We start from the raw sequence: 25,106 nt of genomic DNA, 5'->3' as shown, positions 1-25,106 counted from the left end.
ATAGTTTTCGGGGTTTCTCGACATTGCTGTGACGTCACACCCCACCTCTAGGTAGCCAGCGAGTGACTAAGGCAATGTGTTCATTACATTTCGAACCGCAATGAAGTTCATACGCGTGTTAACTTTTAAGAAAGAGAAGTGAATAGAAAAAGTGCAGTTTAAGTGAATCTTTCGGGAGTTTGTACAGTGAATTATAACGAAAATTAGTGAAGTGTTGTGCGAAAATGTATGAAACTTGCCGCGTTGAATGTGTTTTTCTTAATTTTTATTTTGAGTTAATATTTTACTTAAAAAAACATTCAACGTGGCATGTTTTGAACAGAATAGACCTTAAACCTACTTGAAAAAATATTGTAAAGTTCCAAGTGATATGAGTTATTATAATTATAAATTAAAAAGTAGCCGGTATATAAGTAAATAAACATAAAAATTATATTGTGGTAATCTTTAAGCTTCATTCAGAACCACGAAATTAGTGAAACAAATTAGCGGTTTTAATTCCCGTAGAAGTTTGACAAACTTAGTTTGTTCCTCTAATTTAAATGTAACCATTCCGAACGTCAAAATTAGTGGTGGTAATTTTCAATTAGTTTGTTAACTTTTAACTTTTTTTCTAATTATACTTCAAAATTTGCGAGTAATATCATTTTAGCTTTCTCTATGGATACAACTGACTACCGCAACCTGTTGCTAGGATATTCTATTACTTTTAATTGTATTTTTATTTCACATTGTGAATGATCGTAAACTCTTAAGTATAAAGTATAATTGAAACCACTAATTTATTCCAGTAATCTTGAGGTTCTGAATGAAGCTTTAAGCTTTATATTTTCTGTAATTTGTAATTCGACTATATTGATTGATTGTTATAAGTAAAAACTAGCAAATGTATGTAAATAAACATGTCGCTCTGTCTAAAATTCAATTTTTTAATATAAATTGTGACAAGGGTGTAATGATCGATGTTTTACGAGTCAATTTTGGAAATACTCCAAAATAGAGCATGTAGGAGTAACAATTTTACTACAACGTCTATAGTAAAATCATAGACCACACTAATCCTGTCAAATTATTTATTGATTTAAATAAAACACATCATTAATTTTGCCGAGAGTTTTATTAAACCTCTTTTATTCCATTTCCCTCACAAATTTAATTAAGAATAATAAAGTCTAAATAAATAAAGTGCCTGTTGTGCACATCTGCTTTGCACACGGCCTAATGTGGATTTATTCTACGAGGAGGTCCGGTCCTAATATAGACCGTAACGTAATATTACACAAAGTTTAAAATAGTTCGGGAGCAATGTGCACACGACACCCAAGTGTATTTAAAAGTTATTTTAAAGTTTTGCCCGCGTTTTATCTTTTGATTTTGGCATCAGGCTGCGCGTGTTATTATCTCAAATTTATGTATTTTTTTCTTGCTGCTTGTTTAAACAAATTTCTTTAATTGATGTTTATGCACCTGTAATTTTTCTTTTCACAGATGTGTGAAGTTTTTAAGTTTAAAAGTAATATAAGTAATTGGGGACAGGTTTATATTTTTCAGAATTCAAAACAACACAACTGCTTTCTCTGAAAAAAAATATTGTAATTGGCTTTTTTGGCAAGGGTTCCTTGAGCTACTTAGTCAGGATATTTTGTGATATTATTACTCATTTATGAAATAACAGAAAAACAATGAAAAGTGGAACATATGTTTCGTATGTTTTCGTGCCAAGATATTATATTAGCCAGTTCTGGTCTGGACTCGATGATAAACACGTCAGAATGGAATGTCAATAATTTTGAAAAATGTATTGTTTTTGACACGTTGCACAATAATATACTTATTGTCTTAAAAAATATTTTTTTTAAAAAGTTTTTATTAAGTTTTTTATTATACAATTTGTTTCAAAAACATTTTTCTGTTATTTATTTATAATATTCCTCTTTTGAATTTATATTTGACTTTATAACAATTTTAACAAACCAAACTTCTTTTAAAATAGTATAGTTCTTTTCACGTAACTTTTCTTCGTTATAACATACATCATTGTGTTTGCTGACGCTATGGTTTAAACCTTTGAATTAAAAGATTAAAGAAGAAGCAAATCAATAAAACTAGGTAGAGCGCGTGATGGGGTGTTAATATGGCTGGCTTAAATTCCGGTTCGTCAGTGCCGTTCTAAGTTTATTTAAAACATGTAAAAACATGTAAACTCAATAATTTGTTGGTTTTGTTTTACGTTGTCAATATGTCAATAAATGTTATTAGTTATTAAAATTGCTAAAAAATGTATTTTAATAAAAATAGGTAAGTTATAATATTTATTTAATAACAAAAATATCAGATGACGCGAAATATGAGAGACGCTACTGAAATACCCAAGCCAAATTGACATATCCTAATTATTTTTAAAAAGTTCTAAATAAAAGCGAAAATGCGAGAAAAGATATATAATTTTATTAGTTAATTCGAAGTAAATTTCATAATTGATTGCTTTACTACACAGCAAAGTGTATTATACAAGGTGTCCCAGAAATAAGTGCAAGTATTTTAACTGTTGGTTAGTATAGTTAACTGTTGTTAGTATAGTTCAACCCCAGAAACACGCTTATGAAGCCAAAAAATATCGCCAAAAAAAATTGGAGTTTTTTTTAGTTTTTAGTGAAAAAACATGATTTCTTGATAATATGGCAACATAGGTAGTAGATTAAATTTACAAGAAAGAAAATCCAGAAAAGATCCAGTGGTTCTCAAAATTTGAGCAAAAAATCATTTTTCTGGAAATTTTCAAAGGAAAATAACTCCGTTATTTTGGATTTATTTGAAAAACGATAAAGAGAAAATATGTTTCTTTTATGGAGATCTACCACCCCTTAAAATATTTGCACTTATTTTTGAGACACCCTGTATATTTACTTGGTATGAGTGAAAATTATTTTCTTATTATTATATTATCTCGATTTAGCACACCGCAGAACTATTTTATAATATTTTTCTGGAATTCGCCATAATGTCACTCTTAATTGGAAGTTCCGACCACAATATCCTTCTAGATTTACTACCTCTAACAAAACCAATTTAGAATAAATTATAAGTAACTTAAAATATGCTCAAAAAAGCACATCAAATCCACAAAATTTCAAATCCAATTCAAATGTATGAAATAAAAGTCAAATATGGGGTTTCATTATATCGATTGAACCTTATTCCTTATATGTAATAAATAATGTTTTATTTGAAATTTGATTACTGGTTTTAAAACCTTCATATGAAAAAAGTTAAAAAAATATTTGCCAAAATATTTCCTTCCTTTAATTAAAGTTGTTAAGTATAATCAATGAAAATTTTTTATCATCTCCCCAACACAAGAAAATTAGAAGAAAGCAAGAAAAATAAAAAAAGAACAAAGAAGAAAAAGAAAGAATTCTTTTAAACAACGCCATGGATTTTTTATAACCGTTAGCTGAATTTAACAATGCACTGCGTTGATAACATAAAATTTGTTTATGCCAATTTTTACATCAATTTCAAGCCAAGATACCTTAACTAAATCAAGATAATGTATATTTATATACAGAGTAAGACGACTGGTATGTTATAAACAACCATTACCATTATTCGTAGGCAGTTGTGTTATTTTGAATATCAGTTCAATGTATAATGTATAACTTGAAACTCAAATTGGTTTTTATGTATAGCGATTTATTAAACAAATATTTACTGCAATAATCAAATAATATACATGGTGACATACAAATAAATAAATAATAGTGAAAGGGGAAAGCTATTCAGCAATAAGTTTAGTGCCAAAAGCTTCGTTTCATTCCTAAAATTAATATAAATCACTTGGAACCTTACAACATAATAAATAATATAACATTTTTTTACAAAGTTCATTTTCCCACCACCATAAAAAGTCATTGGGAGCTGCTGTTTTAGTTTTTTTTCCAGTGATTTGAGAAAAAAATGTTAAAAGTAGCACATTTTTATGTGTTTTTTTCTAAATATTTAATGAAAGCGAAAAAAACTATTAAAATGGGTAATTAATACTGGGGTAATATTATGTATTAGAAACAGCACCTCCCATATGTAGAAACAATCCAAAAAAAGCTGGACTATGAATTTATTTCTTACTTTTGATGATAAGCTTGGCCGACTGTTCGACGGATCCAGCTGATGACGTAGCGCGACAACTGAATGTGCCTGAGTCTTCCTCGTAGGTGGTGGCTATCAGTAAGATGGCATTGTTTCCTTCTTGGATCATCTGGAATTAAAGATAAAGTTGTTAAGTAAATGTTGTAGACATTATGAAAACTAAGAATAAATATAGGGCTTTCATACGTCCGAAGTTACACGGACATGTTCAGGAAATCAAATCTAACCGTAAAAACAACTTAACTTTGTTCAATATTTTAATCGTTACTATGTTATAAAAGTACCTATCTGGTCAGATCTTTCGTTTTTCGTGCACTCCTGGATATGAATAATGTTTTTGTCTGGATGTGAAATTCGTCTTTTGTCTTTATTTTGTTATGATGACGTGAGCCTTATATCTGCCCAACAAGAGAGTTCATAACAGTGACAGTTATGCCTGTCATTTTAATTTACTTGTAAATTGTATTTTCTGTCATTTTTTTGAATACCAGACCAATGCCAATGACAGACTTTACCTCATGCTAATTGTATATGCAATCAAAGTTTTCAACTGACTTTAATTTCACCGTTGAAGTAAAGTGTTATCGACATCTAACAATTACTAGTAAACGTTGATATTTTTTTAAATAAGACATATCCAATGCGTAATTGCTAAGATTTCCTAGTGAATGTCAATAATTACTGGATTTCCGACTTTCACTGTAACATATAGACTGATCCGAAGAATAATTCTCTAAAAGTCTCCTATCCACTCGCAAGTAACTTGTAAAACATACTTGCTGTTAGTATCTACACTGTACTGTAAATTTTCCCAATTCGATGTAAAAGAAAAATGTATTAGGTACCTAAGCAAAATTACTTGCATGTGGACATGAGGCTTAACTTGCCTCTTTAACTATTAACTAATTATAAAAATAGCGAAACTAACCTGAAAATCTGGCGATTCCGGTATAAGGAAGCCTTCTCTCAGCCACTGAATCGTGGGCTTCGGTTTGCCAGAAATGGTGGTCTTGAACTGGGCCGGACTACCTTCTGGTACAATGACGTCCTTCATCGGAGTCAAAGACGGAGCCACCTCTTGCGTTTCTGGAGCCAACACCCTCAACTTAGCTTGAGAAGTTATGGAACCTGCCGCGTTCTCAGCTACGCATTTGTAGACACCTTCATCTTCAGGGAACGCTTCGGAGATCTTAAGTATGCAAAAATCACCTTCTTTCAGCATTTGGAAGTATTTGGATGGTTTGATGACTTTGTCTGCTTTGAGCCACTTGATTGTAGGTGTGGGTTTTCCTACTATTTTACATCTGAAGGCAACAGCTTGTCCTTCACGAATAGTTTGGTCACGAATGGGTTCAACTAATGTAGGAGCTTTTTCTGTTCCAGGTGTTGTTGGTTTTGCGGGTCTCTGAGGTCCTGAAGGCGTTAAAACAGTACAGTCGGCTTCGCATCTTGCTTCACCTCCTTGGTTGATGGCAACACACTCGTATTTACCACTATCTTCTGGAACCAGCTCAATGATAAGGAGAGTATATAAATCATCTTCTTCCAAAGTCTTGTATCTAATATCAGGAATAATCTTCTTTCCGTTCTTCAACCAGTAAACGTCAATGGGTTTAGTACCGTTGATTCTGGCATCAAACCTGATAAGTTGACCAACATTTGATGATACAGATTGGATAGTATTGGCAAAGTTGGGTGGAACAACACCTCCACGACCCTGCCTACGTCGTTCTTGGACAACCAAGTTTGCACTGCATTTGGCAGATCCTCCACGGTTTTCAGCTACAACACTAAACACTCCGGAATCTTCCATGAACACTTGTCTAAGTACCAGGATGGATTTTGTACTGAAAGTGTAGATCTTCAAGTCCGGTGAACTGGTAATAGGGAAATCTTCTCTGAACCACGTGACTTTAGGTAACGGATCACCATCAAACTCGACTTCAAACCTAGCCGAATCATTTTCGAAAGCTCTACAAGGTTGAATCTTCTTGGTAAAAACTGGTGGATTACTAGGTAATACTTGGCCTTGAACAACACGTTCTTGAGTCTTGGCTTTGTGTTCTACATCTGTGGTTTCGGTGGCTGTGATATTTCTGGTGATTTCGAGGTCTCCCTGGCGCTCTTTTTGGGTTTGTTTTTGTTTGGTAACGTAAACTTCTCTGCCATGGACTCCAGATTCTGTAGGTCCTGGTGGATAGGCTCCCTTTTTGGTGTCAACTTCGTATTCAGTTTGGAGTTCTTCTTTGGACTTGTCGGTTTTTCTTAAGGTTACTTGGTCTTTGTGAGGTGTTACTTTAGGTGGCTCCGCCTTGGGTAGTCTAGGAATATGTTGGAGTTGTGGCCTTTCTGGTACTTGTTCCCTGCAAAATTAAAATAAAATTTATTTAGTGATATATTTAAAAGAACGCTAAATATACAGGATGTCCCAGAAATGAGTGCAGATATTTTAAGGGGTGGTAGATCTGGTCAAAATAAACATATTTTCTCTTTACCATTTTTAAAATAAATTGAAAATAACCGAGTTATTTAACTTTGAAAATTTAAAAAAAAATCGCAGCATTTTGGGAACCGCCGGCAGATATCGCCAACTACATCCAATTACCCGGATCAAGCCCGGATTTCAGTTAATTCGTCGCACTGTGTTGCCATAGGGACAAGAAAGTATATGTTAAAAGTCATAAAATCACAACACCTGAGGAGTTTGCAGAGATGCATTACATTTTTAAGATTGTGATATTATTACATAAAATAAATTAAAAGTTAAATGTTTAATAATGTGTTAAAAAATGTGTTAAAAAAGTTAAATTAAAAAACTTACCCAACATTAAAAAAGATACTTATGACAGATCGATGTAACTGTGACAGTTCTCTTTTTCGATATACACTTAACTAAAATACACTTCATTGTGCTGCTTTACTTGTACATGCTATTATAATAACTACTAAAATAACAATCCCCGTTTTTAACACATTATTTTCATATAGGCCTCATCACAATTTGAACCACTGATTTACAAAACACCTTGAAAAGCACACATTACTATGAATACCTTTCTGAATGAATAAATGTTGAGAATTATTGTCTCTTACCGCCACTTTCCGAACTACTTTCAATCTAAGAAAATACATGTTTCACTCAACAATTTTAAATACGTATTTTGTTTTTTCGCTATTTTTTCTATGTATTTCAACAATTCCATCGACAGCCCAAACGTCGCGTCGGCCGTCGGCCAAGAGAGCGGCGCATCACTGGTAACTGCTCCTTTGTCGCGCCGCCGTGTCGAGCTTGCGTCATGCGAGGTTGCCGTAGTTTCAACAATTTCAAATTCAAGACACTCGAAGCAATCAAATTCTTATTAAATTTTAAAAATAAAACAGAAAAACATGAAAGGAAACAAACAAAACACAAATGAATTGGTTATTGATAAGGTCACAAAAAAGAAATTTTTTAAATTTTTATCGTAATTCAGAATTCGATACATCGAAAACAGCCCGACGAATAATCAATTCATTTTTGTTTTGTTTATTTCCTTTCATGTTTCTCTGTTTTATTTTTAAAATTTAATACGAATTTGATTGCTTCGAATGTCTTGAATTTGAAATTGTTGTAACTACGGCAACGTAGCTTAACATCGTCGCCTGACGCAAGCCCGCCACGACGGCTACTCAAAGGACCAGTTCACACGCGGCAGTTCTTGGCTGACGGTTAGACTGTCGATGGAATTGTCGAAATACATCGAAAAAATAGCGAAAAAACAAAATACGTTGTCAATAATTGTTGAGTGAAACATGTATTTTCTTAGATTGAAAGTAGTTCGTAAAGTGGCGATAAGAGACAATAATTCTCAACATTTATTCATTCAGAAAGGTATTCAAAGTAATGTGCGCTTTTCAAAGTGTTTTGTAAAACAGTGGTTCAAATAAAACAGAGAAACATGAAAGAAAATAAACAAAACAAAAATGAATCGATTATTCGTTGGGCTGTTTTCTAAATTTCTTGAATTGAATTCTAAATTACGATAAACATTTTAGGAATTTCTTTTTGTGACCTGATTCTGAATAATATGAATCATTTTATTAAATTTATTCCAAAATAAAGTTATTTTGCAGCATAACAAAGATTTTCGTAAACGTCATAAACGTAATGTTTTAGTTAATTTTCGGTGGTTTTTGTTAAGTTTTCATTGAAAGGGTAAGTACTAAAAATATATAGTGTGTTTTTTTTTCTATAATTATTAATAATGAGCACCGATAAAAGATTAAATTTAACATTCCTAATTTTTTGAGTAGAAATTTGTCTATGAATTTATAAATATAGAACTATATTCCGCCGAACTATGTAGAATGTGGATAACATAGGAGGTTGCAACACTGCAAGGTTTAGATAGACAATGTGGATAACATAGGAGGTTGCAACACTGCAAGGTTTAGATACACCGTAGGGAAATCTCAGGTGAATAAACAAGTGGCACTAAAAAGTTTTTTCAAATTTCCCGGAAAATGTCAAGAAAAATTTTAAATTTTCAACATTTTTTTTTGCAAAAAAAAACTCATAGGCGTGTTTCTGGGGTTGAACTATACTACCAGTTAAAATATTTGCACTTATTTCTGGGACACCCTGTATAGTGTACTGCAATGAAGTGCGTCAGACATCTATAGCTCCTATAATATAAAAACTTAGGAATTTTCTTTGCACATCTAAAGTATGTACTAGGATGTATTTCAGGAAAATATTTTAACTTCTACAAGGTGGCTCAAAATAGTATGGTAGATCGAGATGATTTTTTTTTATATAGAACACCCTGTATATTATCGCATTTTTGGCTTTCTTTCTGATCACTTTAAATAATCCTAAAGATATTAAGTTTTGATATTATTTGATTTAAAATGCAAATTATACTAGACATTTACTGTAGTTGGTATTTAGTTACTTTGCTAGAAATATCGTATTAAATCATACGGGGTGTTCAAAATTCAACGCCAAACTTTCTAAAATATAAAATATTTTTACTTCATTTTTTTAAATGGAACACTCTGTATATTATAATTTTATTAAATGCAGAATAAATAATGAACATTTGTTATATTTAAAATATAAAAAATATATAATATACGCTAATAATCTAGTTGGCGAAAATAAGAGTGTTGTTAGTATCAGAAATGATCTTTGACAATAAGATTGATACCCTCTAATGGAGAAACGAAGCACTTATAGAGGTATAGAGGTAAATTGTGTCCAATGAATTTAGTTTGATTTCAAAAATATGTAGTATTTCGATGTCCACCTGATATTGAAACACCCTGTATATATTATAGCAATTTACCATGCCTTTTCCATGATACTTACAAGTTCTCTTGGTACTGTTGTGCCATTCCTCTTGCCACGGAACTGCTCACGATCTTCTCACCAGGAATAGAGAACTGATGCGAAGAATCTCTAAGTCTGATCTCTTTGCTGACCTGCTCGTTTTCCAGTTCCTGCAATTTATTGTAGTACCCTTCTCCTTTCTTCGATTTGACGGTTTTCTGCCATTCTGTCTCGGGTTCGACGAATTCTTTCGGCTGAACGTGGACTCCACTAACGTTCAATCCAGCTTCGTGGAGAGTAGTGTTGCGTTCGTCGAAAACTTTCTCTAACTCGGTTTCTTGGCGCTCTTTCTGGTACTGACTTAGTTCTAGATCGTACCAAGCTAAAGACGAAACAGAATATTTTTTGAAAGGTGGGTGTTTTGAGGGGCAAAAATCGGACACGGTACTACAAAGAGCAATATACGATACACAATAGCACGGTAAAACAATTAAGTGTGCAATATTATGCAGGACTAATCGATTTTCATATTAAACAATTAAAAAAATATATTTTATTTACTTTGTTTAACCAACGAGAGAATGTTGAATATTTTTATTATTTTTAATTTAACCAATTAATTTAGCTTTCCATTGTGTTATCTTAATAAACTAATTCTACACATGGAAACTAGCGTGAATCAGCCAATAACCAAAAATTTGAAGTCGAATAAAAACTTTCCTTGTTTTGATTACCTAATTACCTAATTTAAACTGGCCGCCTATGTTAAAATGTTAAATAATGTATTTTTTCTCTTGTTTATGAGAATAAGTATAGAGTATAATTTTTAGAAAGCTCATAACAAGGCGAATAAAATAAAAAATAATACACAGAGTATCCCATTTAAAAAAAACATAAATTTGGGTCATATTACGAAAATGACATCTCCAAGCGGACAGATATAGTTACACCACTGCATTCTATGTGAAAAACTTTATGGGACTCAGTTTTCAACTTTTAAGTTATAAGATATATAACCGAGATACGAAGGGGGTCAAAAAATGGAACATTTTAAAATTCGCCCTGAATTTCAGGAACTAAAAGGACAAATCTGTGTGTACAATCTTTAGTTTCATAAAAAATAGAACACTAATGTAAAACCGGATTTTTGTATCTCTGGTAATAAACGAGAAACCCCACAAAACACACGAAAATGGAACACATGGAACTGTAAATCGTGTTCCACTAAGACTAGCTCTCGGCTGTATGTTGGAAAGTATTAGCCGTAGAGCCTGCGGAAGAATTATTTATATATAGTATATTTATTTTAAATAAATGTGGTCTGCTTAATATTGACACTAATATAAAAAGCATTTAAGCATGCAGTACCTACGACATATAAATTATAAAATAGCATACCTGTTTGAACAAACTCCCATTGTGCAGAAAGCATGAATACATCCGTAGATGAAATTGCCTCGAAGCATATTCGGGATAAATTCAAATTCGGGATAATTTAAGGATTCAATTGATCCAGTCAACAACTTCAACAGAGGAATCGGGAAAGAAAGGATGTAGATTTTTATGTGGTAAAATATGGAATAGTTGAGTGAGTATTAGAGCAAGTTTTAAGTGTGCCAGCTCGTCAAAATTTGTGCATTGTGTAAGGTATCTTTAGTATGATTCGAAAGTAAATACGTATTTTGATGATTTATAGAAAACCTATTATTATTAAACCTCTTTTTAAAGTCAAAAATCTCTCTGTAAATCATCATAACGGGTAAAAATGTAGTAACGATGGTGTTGGTAAAGTGTTCTAAACTTACGTCTCGGAGAGTTTTTGAGTACTCCTCTATAATCGTCGTGTCTTGGTATGATTTTCAATTCAGTTTCCGCTATGGCCTCACCCACGGAACTTCTTGCGATCACTTCAACCTTTCCTGTATCGTATTGACGGGTTTTTGGTATATCCAGATGGTACATTCCGTCGTAAGTTAGTCTGTAGCGCGCACCGTTCACCACGGTGTGGCCGTTGATAAGCCACATAACCTATAAAGAAATTATATTAGGATAATGTTATTTTTTTGATGGAAGATAAACGTACTCTTGGACGTGGATGTCCAGTGACTCTGCAACAGAATCTTGCCCATTCGCCTTCTTCTACGGTTACTGGTTCTGGTCTGCTCACAAATACCGGTGCTGATCTTGGTTTGGTTTCATCTTCAACTTGTTCAGGGGCACTAGACATAATACAAACGTATTTTCAATGATTCAATAACAGAATGATAATATTCTTTTCTACTACATAGAAACTGTAACGAAAAAAATGTAAATGTATACTTGGACTGACATTGTCTTAAATTTTGGGTAATGAGAGAGACAGGTATAAGAGACAGGTAAAAAAGTTCATAGAACATTCGCAGAAACAAAAAATATTACGGCACACCTGATACGCAAAGACAGTCAAAACTGCAGTAGGTCTTCTAATAGGGCATTGTACGCTGAATAGGCCTCTAAAGCTAATGAGATTGACAAACAAAGCCATGTGCATTATGCAGGTTTTGTCAATCTGAAGAAGAAACAACAGAACACATTGTATATCGGTGCGGCAGCCTGGAGAATGTGATGTTCTCTATAAATATGCAATGTTAGGCCATTGATAGTCCATGATAGAGAGCTATATGGAGGGTACAAGTCTCCTAACCAAATTGCTAGACTTTTTAAAAATAATAGGACTGGAGAATGTAACCTAAGGATCAGAAGAGGACCACAATAGATTTGAGAAGGTCATAATTCCAGAACTGGTACTGGCACTAGCGTTATAAAAGGCTGACAAAGATGTTCTCTCTTGACGATTCCATATTTGAAAGGAGTGGAAAAATTCAAAATTTAAACCGTCAGTCAAATAAGATATTTTAATTCACCACCTTTACGTATGTGTAGGAAAAAAGTTTTAAAAGAATCTTAAAAAAATACTTTCCTTTTAATTTTTTTCCTTTAAGCCTCATTTAGAACTTCAAAATTAGTGGAGTAAATTAGTGGTTTTAATTAACGCAGAAGTTCGTTCCTCTAATTTAAATGTAAGTATTTAGAACGTCAAAATTATTAGTGGTAGTAATTTTCAATTAATAGAAAAAGTTAACAACCTTTCAACCTGTTCCACTAAATTATACTTATGCCTTTGATTATCAAGCGTCTAGGGAAATTGTGGTTAGAAATAAAAAGTTTATTGTTTTATAAGCTAAAAATTTATTAGGCTTTCTCTATGGATTCAACTAACTACCGCCAAGTTGTTGCTAGGATATTCTCTTAATTTTAATTGTATTTTTAGACACTGTGATCAGCTTGCGAATGATCGTAAACTAAAAAGTATAAAGTATAATTGAAACAACTATTTTATTGCACTAATTTCGATGTTCTGAATGAAGCTTAACTATTAAATTTTTATAAGAGGAAAAATCGTTAAAATTTATTAAAAATCTTTGAAGAAAAATAAAATAACTCAATAATTACGTTTGCCAAGTTGCTTCGAGTTCTCTGATTTTCTCGATACTCTTCATTCCTTTAGGCAATTGGGACTCATAGATAATTCCAGGTTTACCAGCCACCTTGATGACAGCTCTTGTTTCGTCCATGCCGTACAAGTTCGTCGCTCTACAAACGTACTCTCCGCTGTCTTCCGGGTAGACCCAACCGAAATTCATGGCTACGTAGCCGAAATCGTAGATCGGCGTAAATCTATTTTCTAGAAAAAAAAGAGGCACAGAGTTATTATCACGTAAGATTAAATTATTGATGATTTTGAAAGGATTTGCAGTGTTGTTAATTTAATTTGTGTGAAATTTAGCCTTTGAATATTAAGTCTTTGAAGCGTTTATGTTAATAATATTCGTCAATTTGCATCTCTACGTTGTTGGATTCTAAATTTAGAGTCTGCTTTATCTACATTGGCTAATAACATTTTACTATTCAATAAATAACCTTACCGATTTAAAGAATGTTGAAGTCCGTATACCGGGTGTTTTTCAAAACTGGCTCACCCCTATAATTTTCTTATTTTTTTTTCAAATAAAAACGAGATTTGGTATGTGAGTATATGACCTAAATCAAGATTACTTTTTTTGACGTAGTCACGTTTGGTCACTTCCGGTTTCAACGGAAATGAATTTAACTTTCGATTTTTAAATGGTACATTCGGTATATTTTTACATTATTTTGATAGAAAATTACATTCAAAATAAAGTGAAATATCAAATGTCAACTTTTGACATCTTTGCTTGAATAAAATAGTATTTTAAATGTCAATCTTGAGTGCCATGGCTGTGTGGTAAGCTCGTTATTTTTTTACTTCATTTAGTAGAAAATTACATTCTGAATAGAATGACATATCAGACATCAACATTTGACATTTTCGCTTGAAAAAATAGTATTTTATATTTCAATCTCTAGATAGCTATGGATGGTGTTAAAACCACTAACTTTTAATGAAAGAACCCTAGAAAATAGATTTAATTATCAAATGACATTTCCTGACCGGCCAAAAGATGCTCAAATCGTAGTTTTAATCATAACTCAATATTTTTCAAATAGAACGAGGGGGGCTCATTAGCATATTTGGAAAAAGTATTTTTTTACGAATAATTTCGAGTCAAATCGTTATGAACGTGAACGCGTTATGAATGAAGTTTCCCAAATACAATTCGGACTACCCTGTATATGTATAAAGTAATATAATGAATTTTAGTATGGAGGGTGATAAATAGTTTTAAAAACAACAGTACATAAATCTGTTTTACTTACTATGTGGTAAAGGTTTTCCATTGAGGAACCACTCCACTTTCATGTTTGGATCACCAACCGGTGCAAGTTGACACTCGAATTTCGTTGTCTGACGCTCAACAAGCTCGTTTTGATCTAAAATCTGCGTCACAAATCGAGGAGGTTGTTTCTTATCCACGTCATATAAGTCGTCTTCAGTTAAATACACCTCAGATGTGTATTTCTTGATCGCAGCCTCCATTTGCATCAAAGTCTCGGATTTCTTCATGCCCTTTGGAACTTGGTTTTGCAGAATGATATTAGGAAGCTTCTTACAGCTCACGTGAGCTTTGGTAAAGTCCTCCCCGTGATCGTTAACGGCCCTACAAACATATTCTCCGGAATCTTCAGAATAAACATTCAATATATCCAAGGATACAAATCCAAGATCGTATACAGTTCTATAACGATGTCCAGCTGGTAATAATTTACCGTTCCTATACCACTCAATTCTCAACTTTGGATCGTCTTTTGGTTCGACTCTGCATTCGAATCTAATAGATTCAGATTCCTCGACTGTAACAGACTGGATGTGGGTCACAAACTTGGGAGGACCAAAAGTCTTGTCCTCCTGAGGTGCCACAGAAACTGGACCTTTTTCTAAATCTTTTAGTTTGTCTGCATTCATTCCAGGTGGAAGTTGGCTTTCAAAATCGATGGTACGTTTAGTTTTTGTGGTCACTGAAGCTTTAGTTATTGCCGATCCCCATTTGTTGGTAGCTCGGCAAATATATTCACCGGCATCTCTGGTATATGAATAGTCGATATCCAGAGAAATAAATCCGAAGTCGTTGATTTGATGTACACGAGAACCAGTGGCAAATGGTTTTCCATTGTGGAACCATTCTATAACCATCGAAGAATCGTTCTTTGGTTCTACGCGACAGTCAAAATGAATTGGCCCACCTTCAGGAACATCAACGTTATCTTTAATTTCAACAATAAACTTGGGTGGATGAGGTGTTTCTGAAGCTTCCTGAATCTCGTCTCTTTTATACAATTCTTCTTCGAGTTTCTGAATACTTTCAGTTCCCGAACGGAAGTTAGATGGTAACTGAGGCTCAACAATAATTCCTTGTCTTCCTTTTACCTCGAGTTTGCAAGATACTGAAGCTTCACCATGTCTGTTGGTTGCCTTGCAAGTATACAAGCCAGAATCTCGTTGATAGATACCAGCTACCTCAAGAATTACAAAGCCAAAGTCGTTGATTGTTTTGATTCTAGATCCAGCCCATAAAGCCTTTCCATTGTGGAACCATTCTACCCTCATACTCGGGTCGTTAATAGGTGTCAAACGGCATTCAAAGTGTGCCAGTGAGTTTTCGTTTAAGATTAAGTCAGATGGTGTTGTTATAAATTCTGGTGGTTTACCAGAGTCTTCTTCAGGGGATGGTTGAGTAGGTGCAAGTCCTAAACCTTCTAGTTCGGCGATTTTGTCAATAGTTCCTTCCATTCCTTTGGGAAGTTGAGATTCCAAGATGATACTACGTTTACCAGAAACTTTCATGGAAGCTGTGGTTACGGCTTCCCCATACTCGTTAAAAGCTCTGCAAGAGTATTCGCCAGAGTCTTCTGGATAAACTGGAGATATTTCAAGGATAACGAAACCAAAATCGCAGAAAGTACGGAATCGTGAACCAGTACGGAGTGGTTTTCCGTTCCAGAACCATTCGACTTTAAGTTTAGGGTCGTCGGTAGGAATAAGTCTGGCTTCGAAGTGGGCGTTTTCGCCTTCACGAAGACTATCGATGTTGGATAGAGGCACTGTAAATACTGGAGCTTGGCGTTTTGTTACTTCTTCTTTTTCATCTCTTGTACGGACCAGAGAGTCTTCCAGTGTCTGGATTTTCTCTAGTCCACCTTCCATGCCCTGAAATAAAACATAAGAAATTTACTTATCGTTTTAAAAACAAATTTTATGGAAAAATTGAAAATTTTTGGGGAATTGTAAATTTTAAACGCTATAGTCTGTACAACGAATCAGCGAAGATTTCGACAGACGATGACAAAAAAAGCAGATGACGTCCATACAATCCATTTTTTTTTTCACTAAAAAATAATATTTTTTAAGTTAATTATGGATGGGTTTATATATATTGGAGTGACGAGACTATGAACGACGCCCGCTGCGTATGAGGACGCAGACGCGTATGAACTCGACTCAAGAATTTAGCCTTAAGATTTGTCAAACTCTTGTCAAATTGAAGGATATTATTTCAGGAGTCTAATATCAAAAGCACCAAAGTCCACCATTCATCCAAACCGAACGAAAACTTTACAAAGAAGTTTATAGTTTAAAATTCGTTGGTTCAGTATCAAGTTCAAGTGAAAATTTAATTATAGAACTATACATGTTGGAGAGTCGGGGTGGAGGAATGGTGGAGTTTGCTGCTTTTTATATTAAATCAATCAAATAACTGCGTTCTGGAAAATGGTAAATATTTGCGATTTGCTTGTGCATTTTGGTTTGTGTTATTACGTGCATTTTGTGTTTTTTAAAGTTAAGTGAAGAAAAAAAATCAAAGGAAAGTGTAGACCCAGAGAGTCCTATTAGCCCCCAATAAAGTCTTATAACATCTCGTATATGTTGTAAATTTGGATTCAAATCTAGAGTAGCTGTAAAATAAAGATATCACACGATAGATAAATAATAATAGTTTTTTGTAAAATAAAATAAACTATTTTGAAATTGAAATAACTGACACTTCTATCACTGTCAAGGATTTTGTCGTTGGACAGACTATACAATCGGTTAAATAAAAATATCAAAATGAAGTCAAATTATAAAATTCTACTTTAATATTTATGCAATTGATTTATGTGTTGACATATTTGAATATTTATGAGTAAAAAAATAAAAAAATACATACCCGCGGGAGTTGCGAGTCCAGGATTAAATTTGCTTTAGAGACACATTTCAATGTTGCCTTTGTAGAGTCTTCTCCATATTTATTATAGGCTCTGCATTCATAAACTCCAGAGTTTTCTTCGTAGCAGTACAAAATATCAAGTATAACAATACCAAAATCATGGAAGGTACGGTATCTGTGACCATGAGGTAATTTCTTACCATTGTAGTACCATTCAACAACCAAATCAGGATCAGTAACTGGTGTAAGACGAGCTTCAAAGTGAGCGCTCTGTCCTTCAACAAGTTTGGTAACATCTTGTATTTGGGTAATAAACTTAGGTGGTTCAGTGACAGGTGTCGTGGGAGCTTGAGCTTGCTGTCCATGGAAACTTTCTAGTTCTCTGATTTTAGCTAAAGAGTCGGGTTGTAAACTCTCAGAGAATACACCTCCTTTACCATGAGCAGATATGGTGGCTCTAGTAAAGTCTTCTCCGTACTTATTGTAAGCTCTGCATACATATTCTCCGGAATCTTGATCTTGAATGTAAGAAATATCCATTACAACAAAACCGAAATCTGAGACTGTCTTGATACGTGATGACTGTAGAATATGTTGTCCGTTGTGATACCACTCTACTTTAAGGTTTGGATCATTAACAGGGATTAGAGTACATTCGAAGTGAGCTGATTGGCCGTCTTTTAGACCAACAATATCTTGAATATGTGTAGTAAACTTAGGTTTTTGTCCTGATTCTTTATCAACGCATTCGAGAGTAACACTTTGTTCTGCTACTCCCCATTTATTTGTGGCTTTACAGGTATAAGTACCCGAATCTTCAATTTTAGTTCCCAGAACTTCTAGAACAACCATACCGAAAGCGTGTACTGTTCTAAATCTGTGAGATGCTTCGATGGTTTTTTGGTTATAGAACCACTCAACAACCATGGTTTGGTCACCGATGGGTGTAAGACCGGCTTCAAAGTGAGCAATTTCACCTTCACTAAGATTAGTGAGGTGTGTGAATTCAGATGTAAAAACTGGAGCATGGCCTTCTTCACCTTCAACAAATGGCATTTCAGGTCTGTTAAGGGAATCTTCAAGATCCTGAATCTTTTCTAAACCTTCTTGTCCTTTAGGATGTTGAGTTCTCTCAATAAGATTGGCTTTAGTGGTACAATAAAGTGTGGTTGAAGTAAACGCTTCACCAGCTTTGTTGGAAGCTTTAGCAGTATACACACCTTGATCACGTTCATAAACATCAGTTAAATCAAGAGTGACAAAACCAAAGTCACTGGTAAGTTTAAATCTTGAAGCATGATCCAACGATTTACCGTTAAAGAACCATTCGATCTTAAGATTAGGATCTTCCTTAGGTTCAACCGATGCTTCCAAATGCCATGGTTTGCTTTCTAGTACGGTAAATTCGGGATTAAGTGGCACAGTCCAAACTGGTTTAGGATATTCTTTTTCAGGAGCGAAGCCTGGGTGTTTAGATTTGGCAGCAGCTGCTTGATCAACAGTGTCAATAGCTTCAAGACCGGCTTGCCCTTGGGGATGTTGCGTGTCGTAATAGATGCTTTTCTTGCCTGTACAACGTAAAGATCCGGATGTTGTAGCTGATCCCTTACTGTTGATGGCTTTGCAAGTGTAAATTCCAGAATCTTGTTCGTAAGAATGAGTGATATCTAATGCGACATATCCAAAATCATAGGTAGACTTATATTTTGCTCCACTTGGGAGTGGTTTATTGTTAACAAACCATTCAATTTTCATAGTAGGATCTTTAGATGGTTCAACATGACATTCGAAGTGTACGTTGTCACCTTCAAAGCATTCCACATTGTTGAGATGGGAAATAAATATGGGAGTCTCGTAAGTTGGTTCTGGAGCTTCAGGCCTTGGAGCTTGTGGTCTTTCCAGTTCTTCGATTTTAGGAATGGCATCAGGATGCAAGCTTTCTCCCAATAACCAGTGTTTATCTGCGATTTTCAAAGAACAGGTTGATATTGCTTCACCCAATTTATTTGTGGCTTTGCAAGTGTATATTGCTGAATCGTCATCTCTTAATCCGTTAATGGATAAGGTTACCAAGCCAAAATCGAATGTACTACGTAATCTGGTACCGGTAGACAATGAAACGCCATTTTTAAACCACTCAATTCTAAGATTAGGGTCAGTTCTAGGTTCCACTTGTGCTTCAAGGAAGACATGTTGACCTTCTACAAGATTATCGTAGCTCTTCAAATGAGTGGTAAATACAGGTGGTTGTTGTGGAGTTGTATCAATAAACATTTCTGGTACTTTGTTCATTTCGGCTTCTTTGAGACGGATTTGTTCCCATGCATCAGGTTGTAATGGTTCTCCTATGATGTTTGATCTGGATTTAACCTTCATTGATATTGATGAAACAGCTTCTCCAGATCTATTAATTGCTTTACACATGTAAACTCCAGAGTCATTAGGAACTGTTGACATGATGTCCAAAGTTACGAAACCAAAATCGTTTGTAACCTTAAATCTGGAACCAAGTTTTAGTTCTACTCCATTGACGTACCATTCAAATCTAAGACTAGAGTCTCCAACAGGTACAACTCTAGCCTCAAAGTGGGCATGTTGGCCTTCCCATAGTTCCGTTGGTCCAGTAAGTACCTGAGTAAATATGGGCTTTTCGAAAATTCGTTCTGGTTCTTCTGGTCTTGGAGCCAGTGGTTGTTCAAGTTGAGCTATTTTGCTTTGAGCCTCTGGATGTTGTGATTCCAGTTGTATACTGGCTTGTGCTGAAAAAAATATATAATAAGAATAAATTTAAGTGAGGTAGTATTAAAATACTTACTTCTAATTCTCATTGACGCCGTAGTAACAGCCTCTCCAAGTGGATTGGTTGCTCTACATAAATATATACCAGCATCTTCTTCTCTGACATGTTGTATGTCTAAAGATACATAACCGAAGTCATGAATCTTAGTAATACGAGAGCTATCTTCCAAAGGTTTCTCGTTCCTAAACCATTCTACTTTCAGGGTTGGGTCTCCTACAGGAATGAGTCTGCATTCAAAGTGAGCAGTTTGAGCTTCTTGGATGAAGTCAATATTTTGTAAGGGTTGTGTAAAGACTGGACGTTGTCTAGTGACCGTGTCTTCAATTTCAGGTCGTTTATAAGGTTCGTGAGCCTCGAGCTGTCTGATCTTGTCAAGACCTTCGGGTCTAGTAGACTCTGTAATGATACTATCTCTTGATATCACCTTCAAATTAATTGAGGATACTGCTTGGCCTAAATTGTTAATAGCTTTAACGGAGTATTCACCAGCATCTTCTGGAACAGCATGTGTAATATCCAGCGCAATATATCCAAAATCAAAAGTGATATGGAATCTGTTGCCATGAGGTAATGGCTTACCATTATGATAAAATTCAATTCTGAGGTTAGAATCGTGAATGGGCTCGACTTGAGCTTCAAAGTGGGCAGTTTGGCCTTCATAAATTTCAGTAGTACCGCGTAATTCAGTAACGAATCTCGGCGGTGTAGCGACAGGTTCTTCAATTTCAAGTCTAGTGGGGTGACCTTGAGCTTCAAGCTCTCTGATCTTCTGAAGACCCTCAGGATGTTGGGTATCGAGTACGATTCCACTACGTCCTCCAACTTTAATTGTGCAAGTATTAACAGCTTCTCCAACGAGATTAGTAGCTTTGCACATATAAGTACCACTGTCTTCTGGATATGCGTATAAAATGTCTAATGCGACATATCCAAAATCGTGAGTCGTTCTAAATCTGTGACCTGCACGTAGTTTGACTCCATTGACGTACCATTCGATTTTGAGGTTGGCATCATTGATTGGCTCAACGCGTGTTTCTAAATGGGCATGTTGACCTTCTTGTAAATTGTCTAAACTTATTAAAGGAGTTAAGAAGACAGGTTTTTGTGGTAATGGTTCTACTTCTTCGCGTTTTGGTCTCTCGTAAGTTTCAAGTTCTTTCAATTTTCTTAGACGTTGTTCGTCCATTGTTTCAAGGTATAAGTTCTTGTCCTTAATCACTGTTACTGCAGCTGTGGTTACAGCTTCACCAACAGCGTTTCTAGCTTTGCACATGTAAGTGCCTGAATCTTCTGCATAAGCATAAAGAATGTCAAGAGCTACATATCCAAAGTCATATGTCGTTTTAAATCTATGTCCAGTTTGAATCGGACGTCCATTGCAGAACCATTCAACTCTCATAGTAGGGTCGTTAACCGGGGTAAGAGTAGCTTCCAAATGGGCACTTTGTCCTTCAGGAAGGTTTTCAATGGTCTTAAGACCTCTTCCAAATTGGGGCTTTTCGAGCACAATAGCATCTTCGCGAGATACTTTCTTGTATTTAGATTCGTCTTCGAGGTATTGGATTTTCTGTAGGGCACCTTCGTGTTGAGTGTCGCGGATAATGGAGGCTTTAGCTATAATTATCAAAATAAATTAGAATATGTTAAAAATGTAAGCTAAGGAAATAACTATTTATGTATTGAGGGAATTATAAGGGAGTGAATTACCGAGGACAAAGTTTCTCTCCCGAGGCCGAGGGTCCATGGCTCGAGGGACAATAATTGTCCGAGGTTATTAACACATTATAATTCCAGTGGTGGTTGGCGTAACCAAGCTTATATTAATTCAGTAAGAAATAAAAATTCTAAAAGACTTACATCTAACACTTGTTTGTACTGATGACTGAGCTTGTCCAATTCTGTTGGTTGCTCTGCAGGTATAAGTACCAGAATCTTCAGCATAAGCTGTAAGAACATCTAGACTAGCAAATCCGAAATCGTAAGCGGTACGGAACCTGTGGCCAGTTGTCAAAGCTTTTCCATTGTGTAACCATTCAACCTTTAGATTTGCGTCAGGATATGGTTCAATTCTACATTCGTAGTGAGCACTTTGGCCTTCAATAAGCTCGGTTGGGCCGTTGAGTTGAGTAGAGAAGAACGGAGCTTGAGTAACCTCAATCTCCTCTTCTTCGCGTCTTTGATAGCGGCTGGTGTCTTCAAGTTGGCGGAGTTTTTGTAGAGCGCCTTCGTGTTGGGATTCGAATTGAAGAGAAGCTTTGGCTGCAAAATTTAAGACCATTAAAATGTTAGAAAAAATTATTGAGATAAATTTCTTACATTTAACATCCAATACAGCAGATGTTACTGCTTCTCCCAAGTCATTGACGGCACGACATGTGTAGGTTCCAGAATCTTCTGGATTGACGTACTTCATATTCAGAGCTACGTATCCAAAGTCGTGCATGGTAGTTATGCGGTTAGCTAAAAACGAAGAAATAGGTAACAGAGTACTAAAAAAATATGATAGACCTTACAAGCTTGAATTGGCACACCATTCCTTAACCATTCAACTTTGAGTCTGGAATCTCCAACAGGAATTAACCGTGCCTCAAAATGAGCAGCCTGGTTCTCAGCTGTTCTAAGGTCTTTCAGAGGTACGGTAAATACAGGAGCTTGACTGATACTTTCTTCGTAAACTTCTCTGCGCTGGTACTTGGAAGTGTCTTCGAGTTCGGTAATCCTTTCTAGAGCTCCCTCATGAACAGTTTCTGAGTAAATCGATTTCTTAGATTGTACGTTACAGATAGCTGATGTAACTGCTTCTCCAAGAGCATTTGTAGCCCGGCAAGTATATGTTCCGGCATCTTCGGGATAAGCATACAGAATATCAAGTGCTACGAACCCAAAACTGTTGGTTTCGGTAAACCTGGAACCAGATTTTAACGGTTGTCCATTATGGAACCATTCAACTTTCATCGTGGCATCCGAGACGGGAATTAAACGGCACTCAAAATGAGCACGTTGTCCTTCCTTGATATCAATATTCTTCAATGAACTGGTAAAAATGGGAGCTTGAGTAGTTATTTCTTCATGTTCCTCGCGTCTTTGGTAACGGGAACGGTCTTCAAGGTGTTGGATTTGTTGCAGACCAGTTTCATTTACTGTGCTAGTAATAATTTGTCCGGATTGTCTACATTTCAGTGAGCAGGTAGTTTCGTCTGAACCTATTAGGTTAGTGGCACGGCAGGTGTAGACTCCTGAGTCTTCGGCTATTAAATCGACAATATCGAGAGCGACATATCCAAAATCGTGGATTGGTCTGAATCTGTGACCAACTGTAACGGGTCTTCCGTTTTTGTACCATTCTACTTTAAGATTTGAATCTGTGACAGGTTCAACTTTACATTCAAAGTGAGCGTGCTGTCCTTCAGACATATTTTCTACGTTCTTGGGTTTTGTAATAAACCTGGGTTTTACAGTGATTTGTTCGTCGACAAATTCGGTGCGCTTGTAACGAGATGCGTCTTCTAGATGCTGAATTTTCTCCAAACCTGCGGGATGTTGCGTGTCAAACAATAGATCTTTCTTAGCGATGACTTTTACACTGCAAGAAGTTACGGCTTCTCCAAGCTGATTTCTAGCTTGGCAAGTATAGATACCAGAATCTTCTGGGTATACGCTAAGCAAATCTAAAGCGACATAATCAAAGTCATAGGCTGGACGGAATCTGTGTCCTACTTTAATAGGGAAGCCATTGCAAAACCATTCAACTCTCATGGAGGAATCACCGACAGGCTGGAGACGACATTCCATATGAACATTTGTTCCTTCGACTGTCTCGATATTGTGCAATGGTCTGGTAAATTGAGGAGCCTGGAGAACAGTAACGTCTTCTTGGACTTGCTTTCTGTATCTAGAAGTGTCTTCTAGCATTTGGATTTGTTCCAAAGATTGTTCATGCTGAGTATCAGTGATAATATCTGAACTAGCGATTACTCTGACGCAAGCAGATGTATGTGCTGATCCAAGATGGTTAACAGCACGCACAGTATATTCTCCAGAATCTTGAGCTGTGGCGTGGATGATATCCAAAGCCACAAATCCGAAATCGTTGTAAGTTCTGAATCTGGAACCTACAATAACTGGTCTGCCGTTGCAATACCATTCTACTCTCATGGTTGGATCTCCCATAGGTTCGAGTCTGCATTCCAGATGGATATTACGACCTTCTTGGCATGGTTGTGGGTCGGATAATGGTACTACAAAGATCGGTTTTGATTTGGAAATTTCCTCAATATTGTATTGGGGTTCGACGAACTTTGACTGTTCTAAATGTTGGGTTTTATCGTAGGCACCCTTATGCATGCTTCTTGTATCAATACTAGCACGCGCTAAAAAAATCAAATGTTAAAACTGAGAGAGCTATGAGTCTTAATACTTACTTTCAACTACCATGCTAGCAGAAACCTGAGCTTCTCCCAAAGCATTCCGGGCTACGACAGTATAAGTACCAGTATCTTCCTCTCTGACACTAAGAATGTCAAGAGCTACATATCCAAAATCGTGGTAAGTCTGAATTCTGTTGGCAGGTTGAATGGGTTTTCCGTTAAAGTACCATTCAATTCTTAGAGTCATGTCGCTTTGAGGCTCAACGCGAGCTTCAAAGTGAGCTCTTTGTCCTTCGACAATTTTATTTGTTCCTTTCAGTGGTCCCAAAAACCGTGGTTTATGTGTTACTTGAACTTCTTCCTGTTCTTTCCGAGCGTATCTACTCGTGTCTTCGAGGTGTTGGATCTTTTCTAAACCTCCTGGATGTTGAGAATCGAAAATGATGTCTTTCTTGCTCACAACGCTAAGTTGGGCGGTCGTAGTGGCTTGACCCAGGGCATTGTAGGCACGACAAGTGTAGTGACCAACGTCGTGGATTGTAACTTCCTTAATAGTAAGAGCTACATAACCGAAATTGAAGAAGCTAGTAATTCTGGAACTGGCTTCAACAGGGCGGCCATCTTTTAACCATTCTACCCTCATGGTAGCGTCGCCTACTGGTTCTAGTCTGGCTTCAAAGTGGGCGAATCCGCCTTCACGAATACCTAGTTGGTCTTTAATGGGCGTTTTGAATTCGGGAGGTGCTAAGCTTTCTGGGCTTTCTACGACGTATTTTTGGTGATCTTGCTGTTTCCATGATTCAAGCTCTTGAACC

At 35.6% G+C, this 25,106-nt stretch overlaps 1 protein-coding gene across 4 annotated transcripts in view; it reads right to left on the bottom strand.

The window, feature by feature from the left end:
• Positions 1 to 25,106, bottom strand: part of LOC115879935 (titin) — a 125,088-nt gene that overhangs the window by 79,164 nt on the left and 20,818 nt on the right. For all 4 annotated transcript variants that reach the window (XM_030896996.1, XM_030896997.1, XM_030896999.1 and 1 more), the window contains exons 10-22: positions 24,346 to 25,105; positions 22,438 to 24,294; positions 22,241 to 22,384; positions 21,782 to 22,183; positions 19,940 to 21,538; positions 17,125 to 19,883; positions 14,237 to 16,124; positions 12,950 to 13,181; positions 11,541 to 11,676; positions 11,263 to 11,485; positions 9,497 to 9,839; positions 5,075 to 6,509; positions 4,126 to 4,255 (exon numbers count right to left, since the gene is read on the bottom strand). In XM_030896996.1, the coding sequence (XP_030752856.1) occupies positions 4,126 to 4,255; positions 5,075 to 6,509; positions 9,497 to 9,839; positions 11,263 to 11,485; positions 11,541 to 11,676; positions 12,950 to 13,181; positions 14,237 to 16,124; positions 17,125 to 19,883; positions 19,940 to 21,538; positions 21,782 to 22,183; positions 22,241 to 22,384; positions 22,438 to 24,294; positions 24,346 to 25,105 (11,908 nt within the window). The remainder of the gene's footprint in view (positions 1 to 4,125; positions 4,256 to 5,074; positions 6,510 to 9,496; positions 9,840 to 11,262; positions 11,486 to 11,540; positions 11,677 to 12,949; positions 13,182 to 14,236; positions 16,125 to 17,124; positions 19,884 to 19,939; positions 21,539 to 21,781; positions 22,184 to 22,240; positions 22,385 to 22,437; positions 24,295 to 24,345; position 25,106) is intronic.

The sequence above is a fragment of the Sitophilus oryzae genome, unplaced genomic scaffold (assembly GCF_002938485.1).
Source record: "Sitophilus oryzae breed Bouriz unplaced genomic scaffold, Soryzae_2.0 scaffold_1590_pilon_pilon, whole genome shotgun sequence".
Classification (NCBI taxonomy): domain Eukaryota; kingdom Metazoa; phylum Arthropoda; class Insecta; order Coleoptera; family Curculionidae; genus Sitophilus; species Sitophilus oryzae.
The sequence above is the reverse complement of the archived record's forward strand: the minus strand, read 5'-3'. Positions and strand labels throughout refer to the sequence as shown.